We start from the raw sequence: 12,626 nt of genomic DNA on the forward strand, positions 1-12,626 counted from the left end.
ACCTGCAAACAGAATTCTTCATGAATGATTTAGTAATACCTACTAGGTAGGTAATTAGTAGGTAATATCTAATTCTATAAATCAGATTGAGAGATAGAAAACATCAATTTTATCAGTATGTTCTAGTTCCCTATAATACACCCTCCAGCCCTCCCAGTTAGCCTTTAGTGTTCCAAGCAGCAGTTTCTCTGCAGTTAATTATTACACAKTTTGAGAAACTTTCTCAATCATTCAGTCTGTGTGTTTGCATTGATACTGCTTAGCCAAATGTTATTTCTCCTCAAGACAATAGCTTTATTTTACTTTTTTCTATCCTCTTGCTGCCTGATGTGTTAACATAAAGGAGGCAGTATTTTCCACCCTGAAAACTGCTTTAGTTTTGGTACATTTGTAGATTTTGAAACAGTGCTAGCCTCAACTCTTTGCCTTTTATTTTATTTCTTCAAAGGGACAAATCTCCTAACCTTCTTCATGCCACTGTTCATCGTTGAAAGCCAGTGCAGTTGCAGGAGATYCTGGTGCTAATGCCCCACCAGCAAAATTTGTGCGAGGAAAGGGCTTGTACTGCAGTTTTTGCTTAAGGATAATGCTTATCACCAAGGATGAACGTTAAACACTGAATCCTAAAGGCTAGTAGGAATTTGTAAGATCATGTAATTTCTGAAAAAGTAAGTAGGGAGACGAATGCTGCTGACAACCCAAATCCTCTTGTCTTCTTTGAAAAGTGAGATTTGAGRAGGAGGAGGATGTCATGTCAACAGAGCATTGTCATAGCTCTGTTGGAGTTAATGGTATTGCACCAATTTACACAGCTAAAACCTTTAGCTGTAAACTTCRTAGAATAACATGAAACTTCTTTTTTCTTAGTGGGTTTTCTGGCCAGTACTTTTTTTTTTTTTCCTCCCCTCCTTCTTTGACCTTATCCTTTAGAATTGCTCTAAGTACCACTTTTTCATTTTGAATCTTTTCTAGTGTTAATGAAGTACACGATCCTACATACCAGTACAGGGTTGACACAGGTAATTTCCAGGTAGGTCAGAAATGATTTCCTCTGTTATGTTATATGCAGTTAGATACAAAGATGATACGAAGAATAGTGTTTTGTTCTTCTGTTAAAATACAAAGCTCATTCCAGACTGTACCAGTGCTGGCCAGATGCTCTTATTGTGGTGAGGATGCTGGAAATGTTTCTGCTTTGTTTTACATTGCACATAGTAAGTGTGACTTACTGAGCTTYATCCCAGTGAGAGCAATAAATGGTCTTCCAATAACCTCAGGCATCTGGAGACTCGGCAGCTTAACTATAGTCAKGGATTCAAATGAATTTGAAAGACAGTTTGTTAAGCTTCTTGATAAGTTGGTTTTGTGGTTTTGTTGATTTTTATTCTTGCCAAGATCCTCTGTCAGTAAATTTCTGCTTTTCTTGTTGAAGATCTGATTCATGCAGTTCGTGTATTGTAGATGAATGCTGAGATTCAGTTCATTGTGAAGTCGGTGTCCAAAGTGATCTTTGCTATTAAACATCCTTTCCTCACATTCCCTGTTTCTCTAAAACCAAAACCATCCTTAGTTCCTTTTCATGGACTTAGTTTCCCTGAAGAAAATTTCGTATTGTGTTTGGTAAATAATGATTTCCACTGCCATGGTATTATGAAGAAAGAAGGAATAGGTCAAAAGTTGTTAAATAATAAAAAATAATATTCTTTTAATAGGGAATGAAAATCTTCTTCCTTGTGGTGGCAACTACATACATTCTCTACCTTTTGTTCCTGATAGTGAGGGCATGTTCAGAACTTCGTAACATGCCTTATGTTGGTAAGGAGTATTTCCTTTGATTCTACTTCAAACAGGCTTTTCTTTCTTAGAGATATAGATGCAAACTCTCAAAAGCSATCTGGCTGATTAATTTTATTCTTTTTTCAGATCTCAGGTTAAAATTCCTGACTGCGTTAACCTTTGTAGTGCTTGTCATTAGGTAAGAGCATTCAAAGTATGTTTCTCAGATCATAATTTGTATTTCTTTTCAGGGCTTTGAATATACATTTTGCTGATTAAAAAAAAAAAACTGTCAGTGAAAGTCAGAAATAGCTTTTTAGTGTGAGAGTTATGGTGCACACTTCTTAATTTTTGAATCAGTTCTGAGGCTTTTAGTGCTAATTTGTATTAAATCCATGACCAGTTCTAGGAACATTCACTAAGCAGTGGTGTTTTCTGTACTGCGGAGTGGTCGGTTGTGCACTATTCATTTCCTTTGGAGCCTTCTAAGCTTCCTACCAGAAGCTTAGAAAAGGATTCTGGATTATGGTTAGCATTTGTCTTGCTTTCCCCAAGCTGTTATTTCAAATTGCTGTTGTCTCTTGGATTATCTGCTGTGGTTGAAATCCAAGAAAAGTAARCTGTTTCTTTCCCTTCACTCAGTTGATTACTGATTTTTAATAATAAAAGTAATAATTTATAACTATAAAAACAAATGTGTATTAAGAGTTATCACATGCCATGTTAACATGATTGTTTTCCTGTATAATGCTCTATCAAAGTTCTATTTCAGTGTTGCAGTTTAAAGTGTACTGTGTCTTTAATTGTTTTCCACAGCATTGTCATACTCTATCTACGCTTTGGAGCCCAAGTTCTACAGGACAACTTTGTTGCCGAGCTGTCGACTCATTATCAGAATTATATCCTTGTGTTGCGGTACTGCTCAGTGAGGAGTGTTATTAACTTTTTTTTTTAAAGATGATCATTAGAGATGGTGCATCTAGGGACTGAGACCTTTGCTTTCTACGTGGACTTTTGAAGTCCAGTTCCTTCTGATTGAATTTCACGTTGTCCTTTTGTACTGGCTCTTCTTAAGTATTATCAGCTGAGGCAGTTTCAGTCTAATGTGCTGACATCATAACTGCAATTGGTTATCTTTTTGAAGGAACGACAGCCTACATGTGCTTGCATTCAAATCATTTTAACAAATTATAGTGAAAAACATTATTTTATTACAAAWTGAATTCAGGCTGTAATTTCTTTATTTGATTACTGCCTGAATTCAATTTGTAATATACCTATTTGGTATGAATACCAAAATACTTGAGAAGCTCTTAGTTCAGAAATCACTGAAAGCGATATGCTTAGATACGTTTGTAAAACCTTTAGGATTTTCCCAAAATGAAGGCAAAAATCCATCTTTAGAGTTCGGTCCCTAGACAGTGCTTTCTTCTTCCTTTTCAACTGCTATGCCAATCAAGTACTTTTTTTAAACCACATAAAAAGACAAGCTCTCACTAGCTTAGCTTTCTTTCAGCAGTTGAGACAAAACTGTTTAATTTTACACGCACTCTAGCAAGAGCAGATCTTATCTCAGCAGACAGTACTTACCATAAAATTAAAGCTTTGTCTTCAGTGTGAGCTTTACCTCAGAATAGATTGGCCTCATTAATTACTGTTCCGTTTAGAAAATACAATGTTGTTTAGCCATTCATGTTCTCAGGCTTTGCCATGGCAACTTATCTATGTTTTATGTCTTGCTTCAAAAGTTTTTTGTCTTGTTTTAAAAGTTAATATGTATGGAGCTATGTTGAGCAATATCCTTGACACTTATTACCAGCAGAATTCTTATCATTTTATGGTTTATTGAACTTTTATCTCTACACACTAGCCTTCGTGTATTCCCCTTCAAAGAATGCACTATATGGTAAGTTTAGGCAAGCTCACTCACATGATAAGATCTGGCATTTCAGCAGATAGTGTGCAATATCCTCATAGTTTGGTTGTCTTATTACTCTTTCAGTGTATTTGTATTAACGTAAAGGACRAGGTGCCCTGCTGCTGAGCAACGTAGTGTTGGATATTTAAGATGACACATAGCACGCATACAACTGCTCAGCTACACGAGAATTCTTACTCTCTCCTCAGACCAAGCTTGCAGTCAGGGTGATGGTTGTATGTAAGGCTGCGACGTTTGAACTCGCTTTTGGACAACCCTTAATGAGTAACAGTATTTCGCTCATACTAACAATAAAGTTAATTTATTGGTATTGACTGACAAACTTGCCTCTAAGAGAGATAATACAGAAGTGGAGAAATGGCAGTGGAGAAGATCTCTGATATGGGGGGAGGGGGGAGAGAGAGAGAGAGAGACACACAGAGAGAGAGAGAGACAGACAGAAATATACTGGGAATTACGCAGGAGAAAGGCACTGTATTGTTGAACTGGTTACTTTAAGCTTTCTAAAATTGAGGTGGATGAAACTATTGCAGAATTATGTTATTTTTCCATTAGGAAGGATGAGACAAATAGCTGGATGAGGTTAAATTAAAAAAAATGTAGCTGGATTGAAAGATGCATTAGTACATAGAAAATCTGAAATAAAACACAAAGCAACTAGTAAAAAAGATATTTGTGTCAAATTACTTATCATATCATATTCAGTTGTGTACAATTACACAACAGATTATTCCAGGAGTAAATGTCTTATGGCAAGGCAAAGGGAATTGTCATAAGCTTCCAGTGGACAGTGTGTGCTTTCTTTCATGTTTTCATTGAGGTACAACTCCTTTCTTCAGCTGAAAAGTAATTGGCTGGTCAGTAACTTGCATACAACTTTGATCTATTGTTTTTGTAGTTTAGAAATAATTACAAGAATCATGAACTCTGCACTTCTCAAATAAGAATACTTGACTTCATATTTTGAAGTGCAGGTTGAAATGATACAGGCATTAAAAAATACATACAGGCGGAAATTTGCTCACTGAAGCATATCTGAAGCACATCTGCCTGAAAATACAGAGAGAATTAGCCGTCTCCTTCATGCTGAACAGCACCACTGTTTTATGGATGAAAAGTGAGGAGTTTAAAGGAGAGAAATCTAGCTTGGATGTTGGATCATGGTCACAAACCTCTTGGCAGCTGTCAAGTCTGTTGCTTTGGCTTTCACCTAGAAACACTAGGTTTATCAGTCTMATGGGCTAAATTAATCCTAATTTGTATTTTTCCAGAATCACAGTTGAAAGACAATCCTGCATTTTCTATGCTGAATGACTCGGATGATGATGTGATTTATGGGTAAGTCTACAAAAACCTTGTGGAGAGTTACTTCTAGAGTGTTGTTTTTGTGATTTTTTTTTCTCCATATTAATTAGATAACTGAGGGCTTTATAGATTTTTAGTAAAAGTAAAGCTTAAAGAATAAAAGCATGGCCTTGTTCTGGAACAGAAACGAAATGAGAATGCATGCCATTTTATTTTTTCTTCTGTGGTTTCCAGAAAGGGCTAGCATGGCACCAGTACAAACAGGTAGGTATATACCAGGGTACTGGCAGGACACAGAGTGAAGGCAGCAGCAGATGTGAACAGGGAGGACTTGCTTTCCAATCAGGAAGTCCCACAGGAGTCATGTGGGGCTCAGCAAAAAAGCAGATGACGGATAAAACAGCCATTGCCTCAGAGAGGGCTCATGGCTCTTCTTAAGTGCCTGTCACTTACTGAAACAGGAATAGTTGAGTCTAGCAAACACTACTGGATTTGTGTATGAGATTATGCTATGAGAATTTAAAACCCCATCTAGATCAGGTCTCTTTGTGCTAGAGACTGAGCAAACTCATTTTGATGGTTTCCCTTCTTAGCYGAGAATACTGAAGGGGCTAACACAGTAAGAATAGGGATAATACTCAAGGGACCTTGATGAGGTTTGCGCGTAGAGAAGCTCTATGGATCGTCTGAGATAAGTTGCCTTTGCTTAGCTGGAGTAGTGGTAGGACCAGCTGGTTTCTCTTCTAACGTAAAGAAGCYCCCGCTACTCGTCAGTTGTGGCTTGGAGCTCCTGAGATCACTTTCACCCCGGCTCTTCCTCTGGAAGGCAGTCACTGTGTTGTTCCTATCCCTAACAAGGAAGCAAAACAGAACAGTGTTGCTAGCTTGGGCAGCAAATTCCTGAGGTGTTCTTAGAGCTTTCCTGATCGGTGTAACCTGACTAACTGATCACCACATTCAGATCTTTTAAAAAAAGCTCTCTTTCACAGGAGTGACTATGAAGAAATGCCACTTCAGAACGGACAAGCTATTAGAGCCAAGTATAAAGAAGAATCCGACAGTGATTGATGAGACATGGACAGACTTGTTAGCTGGGATCAAGGCAACTGTTTAAGTTTTTCTGGAAGGACCGTTTTCTTGGCTTTCTTACAGCCTGTTGTCATCATCTGAATGCTGTCTGCCAGGAACAACATCTTGCTTCTATTTCTGTTTACAAAATCAAAACTGAAAAAAAGAAAGCTTGAAAAAGTTGTGATGGAAACTTAAAAGAAACCAAATTTTTTTTTAACAAGTCTTAGAAAATGACTGATAGCAGGATGTCTGTGGACTAAAATCTTTAAGTCTTTTTCCATTTAGAAGTGTCAGTGATTATGTGTTGATTTTATAATTCCTTTCATGCTGTGTTTTTTTAATTACAGCATACTGTGTTTAAGCTCTTGCACCTGTGCTAGTTCCTTTGCAAATGCTCCATGGCTGTACTAAGTGCCTCTTTTCCTTTCCCTTTTCTAGCTTACTCATTTGAGCTGGAGGCAGGGAATGATGGTTTTAGTTTTAGTTCTGTTTAGTTTTAATCATTATTACCATTATTTTTTAGAAATGCAAGAAAACACTGGCTTTCCATTCTTCCCTTGAAGAGGCAATATTAATTTAAAACCTTGGAATTAATTTAAATGCATTTGTCAGATCCRTTGTAAGTGCAAGATACACGCAAGAGATCAAGTTCTAGTGACCCAAATGTAGACCATGTAGTGCAAGGTATTTCATGTACTATAGCTCTGACTTCATTTGTCACCACGACAAAAGCCTCCCCCATCCCCAGCAGCCCTTTCAGAGGAAACTGCCGGGGCTGCAGCAAACCACCCAAGGCAGCACAGAACTAGGCAGCCTGGCTCTTCCCTGTCCCGGAGAAGATTGTTACACTTGCAGAGTACACAGCTTCACAGAGAGGTACAGTTGACTATTTCTTAACATTTCATGTGAAACATTCATTTCATTTTTCTACATGAGGATTTTCCATGTAGTTGTATGTAAACTGGGAAGTTAATCTGTGTTCTGGGAACAGTCACAGGTACTCCTTCGTTGAGCTTGGAAGGAATTTGCTTTTGAGCTAACTCAACTTCAACTGCCTTTCCCTTAGGCACACCTCCACTGCTGCCAACACAGGAAGGCATTTTTACTAGTCCATTTTGTGATTATCTGTATTCCAGTCTGTTCTGGGACAGATCTATGTGGGAATTCAATATTTGAATGAATGCTGCTACTCTTTTTTAATCCCTAGTCTCCCACACCACCATTCAGTTCTATATTTAAGTGAATGTTGTTCATTTCTAACCAATTTGTATGCTTTGCACTTGACCTGTCTGAAAGTCTCTCTTCTCATGGATTTATACTTGCTATGTGCTCTCGTACAATTTCTCTGACTCTAGAAAGCAATGACGGAATATGAAGGAGCAATGGCAAAGGCTTTGACAGTGACAGGGGCTTACGCTAGGAAATTGTACTCATAATTAAACTAATTTAAGAATAAGTGTGTAGTGAAGCCCTACCAGCTTTGCTGGATCATATTGAGGGAAAAAAAAGAAAGATTTGTGTGTAGATTTGTTCTGCATTTAAGCTGTAGCTGTTCTAAACCCTCYGGTTCCTGCACTTGGAAACAGTGCAAACAGTGGCTTGGTACCTGCTCAAGGTAATTAAAGGGTGACTTCACAGGAGTGCACCTTGCTTGCAGGAGATCAAAGGAAATGCCCTGTGGAATTGCATCCCTGCTCTCCTCAAACTAGCTCAGATGCAGTCAGTGTGCTGCTCAAGATGAGCTGTGTGTGTTTGTGAAAGCCTTCTGAAATTAATGCAGAGCTGTGAAAATTGTCAAGGATGTTTGGAAGTTAAAACTTAAATACCAAGAATTGTTTATTTGGTAGAAACTAAAGTACTGTCATATGGATAAAGTAGAGATTGCCAGAAATGAGAGACGGCTGTCTCCGTGAATGTAGTTTAGAACAACACACGGGGAAAAATAAAATATTAAGCTGCACTCTTGCCATTTCCTGTAGACATTTTTCTTTAATAAATATAAGAGATGATCTTTTTATCCCCCAAAGAGGAGACCCCAGCCTCATTTTTAGTGTTCCGCAGATGGCCGTTTTGGGGTACGTACAGCTGCTTGAATTCCCAGTCAGACTTGGGAGCCAACTGAGTGGCCCACTGTTCCCAAATCCTTTTGGCTTCCATTGGAGTAACAGTAGGCCTCGCAACTGGGGGGTGGGGGAAGAGTCAGAAATCAAGACCTATGTGATTCTCATGCATTCAGCTCTCTTGGGCTCCATTTTAAATTGTTTTGACAAAATGTTTCTTTTGGTAGATGGGTGAAACGTACTGATGTTTCCTGTAGTCTGAGCTGATTGTTACGATTAACCCCAAAATACAGTGTCATGTTTAGGGGTCTCATTAACTGAAGAAACCCTTTTTAATCTCACCTGGATATTTTTTTTTCTAAGCAGTTCTCAGCCCATTGTGTCTGCCATTTTGTCTGCATTGACTTTTCTACATTATTACATTCAGAAAAGAAATAGGTGAAAAAGGGAAATGTACATTTCAAAAAGTATCTCATTATAAAATTATTATTAATATTATTGTAGATACTATTATTTAACCAGTTTTGGTCCTGTAATTATTTTGCATTTCAGAAATGTTAGAGCATTACTGTAAGCTTGGTCAAAGTGCCAGGGCATCAGGGCATCAAATTTAATATATGGTAAAAGCAAAAGCAGTGAAGCAGATTGGGAAATATTTTCCTAGCAAGAAGTTTCAATTTCACTTTTCCTATCTGTGAACAATTGGAAAGCAGGGGCAGTGTTTGAAGAATATTACAATATAGATTGTAAACAGCTTGGGGGTGGGCAGCATAGGTCACTTCTGAGTAACGTGTRTTGTGTTTGTGACCTAAGGGTGAGATGGAAGGGAGCTGGAAGAGACTGATCTGCCTTTCATTTAGGTAACACTAATTTGGTATTTGCAACCCTCATGGAACTGTATAAAACGGGGAAAATATGCAGCAGGCCCCCACAGTATACAGAGAAACTGCTCCAAAAGATGTCTTTATTAAACAAGTGCAATAGTTTCATGTTCACAGTGACCACATGGGACTTGTAAGGAAAATGAYTGCTTTTTTCCTGTAGTATTTGCTTTGTAAAATACTTAGTGTTGGAAACTTCGCTAGGATCTCTGAAGAAGAGAAAGCATAAGGCTCTAAACCAGTAAAGAACAGCCAGTCCAACATGCCCATTAACTGATCTGGGAAAAATGGATGTTTCCAGCTAGGTGACTTGGGTCTTTCTATGAGTCACGACACCTTTGCATCTGTAGGTGACAGTTTTGCCCATTTGCTTTTGCCAGTAATAACTTTTGCATTACTAAAAACTTTTTTAAAGTTTGTAAATATGTAAAATGAAGTTAAACTATGGAAAACTTGTGTACCAAAATGGTATCAAATGTGTAAGATAAATGCTCTGTTTAATGAGAAGCTGTTAATAAAATACTGCTTTGAAAAAGTGTGCATGGGGAATGTGTTAAATATTCTGTATGGTTAGAGCTGTGTAATGGCAGTAAGTTATTCAAATTATGATTATGTTATGTTGAACTTAATCCTGATATGGACTATGAAGCAAAGCTATTTTATTTCAAGCAAAAGTTGAGTGTTAAGTTTCTTCGAGGACTTCATGTGCATAATCATTGTTAAATATGGCCATAATAAAGTTTTATATCTTTATCTTGTAGGTTGGCTTTATCTTCCTTCTAGCAAATGTCTGTAACCCTTTGCAACTTTTCATAACGTATATTAATATTTTCAGCTTACATGTGTTTTACCTTCTGTATGTTTTAACTTGCTTAATTGCATAGGCATTTGATCTCTTTTTTCTTTTCCCAAGGTGCTGCTTGTAGCAGTTGGAAAAGCTTTAAAAAAAATCCAACGCCATTCTTAAATATTTTCTTCTTGAGGCCAGCACCCAGCCAGAAGATAGAAATTATTTTTTCATTTATGACAAGCTTAACAGTTGCCTTGTTGAATATTTCAGACATGTTCATCTAGCTTGATATAATCTTTTTAATGGGTATTATTGCTGACAGTGACCATGACTCATCATTTTTTCAAGTCAAAAACATGCTAAARCTTCCCCTGCTGCAGCTGTTCTGAGTACTGCTCATAACTCAGGAACTTCCTGSCCTGGAACAGAGACGATGGGCTGAAACCACCTGCTACACAGACCCTGCACGGAGGTGCCTGTGCTTGCTCCCCATGAGGGGAGCAGCTCACTCAGCTGCCTCAGGGGCAGATCTTTTCACATCAGGCAGATGCTCAGTAGTGCTGCGAGCACGGAGCTACTGCTGACTAGCAGCAGGGCAGGTTATCAAAGTGTTCTTGGGATTCACTGCATATTCACAGAGCTGCTTTAATGACATTTGGATAAGGTTGTGCTGCATGGTGTACTGCAGCACTAAGGTTAGAGCTTGTKAAGTATTTCTAGAATGTGGAAAAAAAATCCTATCCCTCTCCTTCAAAAGACAGGACGTGAAATGATAATGATATATAACTAAATTAAACATTCCCAGAACTTCAGCCAGAACTTCATCTTATAAACTCTCTCATTTTCTTGCAAGTTCATAGTTGCTTTTCTCTTGAAAGAATTAATAGAAGTGTTTTGTTTTGAAAGGTCAGAGAGTAAGTTTACAAGAGTCACACCAGTGATTATGAATTTCAATAATTTAATGCTGACCAAGAGTACAAAGTGTGAAAGTCAGTGTCTTTTTCAAATTGATCTTAAGAAATTGAGAGAAAGTGTTTACACTGCAGCAGGTATCAGTATTAGCACCTTGAAGAACAGTCCTTGAAGTGTTAAGACAGCATGGCAACACTGGTGTACGATCCTAAGTACAAACGTAATCCATGTAACAGCATGTTTTCACATTTCTACATTTGAAAAAGGCTACTTCAAAAATGACATTAAAAACAGAGGTTGCTCAGTGTTTTCACAGCTTGAGTTGGGCTGGAATGCAGTACTGAAGTAGAAAAGAGTAGGAGGATGAGTGATTCCAAGGCAATTATATTGCAAGTCCAAAGGCACTGACAATGCAGTACATAGTCTTATTCTCCCATCTCACAGTGCAGTTGCCTACAAAAACAAGAGACAGAAGAAAGGTCACACTGATTAGTTTGAAAATACATGTGACCTTATACATGTAATTGTTCTCCATTAAGAGCCTCAAGAATTAAGTTCTGAAGCAACAGGGTGGTATTTTTTCCACTGGGCCCTGATGACAGGTGTTTCCTAGCTGGAAGTGCTACCTGCCCAGTCTCAAGGGGCCTACACGGAAGCGCGTGGCGAGGAAGGCTACAGCTTTGCCTCTTACCATCGCTGGAGTTGTCCCAGAAGCAAGAGCTTGCAGTATGCAGTCCGGCACCRTTCTTCTGCATAATCACACAGGTCACTATTGGGGGAGAGCAACTTTTAGTAATCAATCACTAATGTTACTCAACATTTATATAGATAGATAAAGATTACAAGTAGTTTATAGACATGATTATTAACATCTTTCATGTACGATTTTTATTTTTCCTCAATCTCCTTCATGGWGCTTTACCAGAAAAGAGAAATTTAAGCTCACCAATGTACTTGAAAGGTTTTCCCAGCTTTGTGAGTTGGTTCAGAGTTTGTTCCACCACACTTGTTGTCCACTGGTTCACTTTGCTGTGCTGGTAGGCATTGCCACCGATTGTAGTTTCTATGGCCTGTTGGGCAACAAGCAGACAAAGCAAGCTGCACGTTGTCCATTTGTCAGGCACCACCAGGAAGCACTGAAGGTGGGACCATATCTTACCCACAGTGATTAACAGAACTGTTTTCTATCTATTTTAAAACTTGCATCTCAGAGTTCAGTCTGGGCATACAAAGATAATTCTGTATCCTACCCCTTCTTTGTTTCTTAGTATTTTGAGTCTCGCTTTTTTCCTATCCCAATATCCTGAAGTCTGAGTTATGAAAAGGAGCAGTCCTGAAGAGACTGGGCGAGTCTACCCTACAAGAACTGCAGATACCAAACCCAAATCCCTCTGAAATATTGCACATAAGTAAGGCAGCAACAAGAACAGTTCAATCCCTCCAAATAAACACGTAAAACTCATTTTTGAGGAAAAGCCTCTCAAAGCTAGAGTAACTTCTCTGCAGACACCCTATAAAACTCCCATAAGTTAAAGAACACAAAATCTGTACAGAGTGCAACAGACAAGGTCCACTTGATGATGACAGCACCCTTCAGAAGAGGAGCAAATGTAATTATTTATCTTTCGAATTTGCAATGCACATCAGAACTAACGCTAGGTATCACACTTCATTTAAAAAACACACAATGGTTAAATACAAAATCACCTAACTGGTAACAACCTGTACTAGAAATCTGTTACTTAGTAGTTAAATAGGTTTTCCCGAATGCTTTTTAGCACACAATGTATAACTTTCACAACAAGAAAGTCAAAATGTTTCATTACCTCTTTTATGATGTTACTGACTTCATCAACAACAAAGGAAGTCTACAAAAAAAAAAAAAAAAAAAA

The 12,626-nt window shown here is 38.1% G+C and overlaps 2 protein-coding genes across 3 annotated transcripts in view; one reads left to right on the top strand and one right to left on the bottom strand.

Annotated features, from left to right (window-relative positions):
• TMEM181 (transmembrane protein 181) overlaps positions 1-9,405 on the top strand; it is a 35,175-nt gene extending 25,770 nt beyond the window's left edge. For both annotated transcript variants that reach the window (XM_026044359.1, XM_026044360.1), the window contains exons 11-17: positions 973-1,030; positions 1,713-1,815; positions 1,924-1,975; positions 2,593-2,675; positions 3,593-3,682; positions 4,987-5,053; positions 6,010-9,405. In XM_026044359.1, coding sequence (XP_025900144.1) covers positions 973-1,030; positions 1,713-1,815; positions 1,924-1,975; positions 2,593-2,675; positions 3,593-3,682; positions 4,987-5,053; positions 6,010-6,088 — 532 coding nt within the window. In that variant the 3' untranslated portion in view covers positions 6,089-9,405. The remainder of the gene's footprint in view (positions 1-972; positions 1,031-1,712; positions 1,816-1,923; positions 1,976-2,592; positions 2,676-3,592; positions 3,683-4,986; positions 5,054-6,009) is intronic.
• Positions 9,406-10,763: 1,358 nt separating this feature from the next.
• Positions 10,764-12,626, bottom strand: part of DYNLT1 (dynein light chain Tctex-type 1) — a 4,453-nt gene continuing 2,590 nt past the window's right edge. Inside the window, exons 2-5 of the mRNA XM_026044412.1 lie at positions 12,561-12,602; positions 11,681-11,804; positions 11,426-11,503; positions 10,764-11,187 (exon numbers count right to left, since the gene is read on the bottom strand). Of these exons, the coding sequence (XP_025900197.1) occupies positions 11,117-11,187; positions 11,426-11,503; positions 11,681-11,804; positions 12,561-12,602 (315 nt within the window). The 3' untranslated portion in view covers positions 10,764-11,116. The remainder of the gene's footprint in view (positions 11,188-11,425; positions 11,504-11,680; positions 11,805-12,560; positions 12,603-12,626) is intronic.

Source organism: Nothoprocta perdicaria, unplaced genomic scaffold (assembly GCF_003342845.1).
Source record: "Nothoprocta perdicaria isolate Ctin4 unplaced genomic scaffold, notPer1 scaffold_36, whole genome shotgun sequence".
In the NCBI taxonomy this organism is placed as follows: Eukaryota; Metazoa; Chordata; class Aves; order Tinamiformes; family Tinamidae; genus Nothoprocta; species Nothoprocta perdicaria.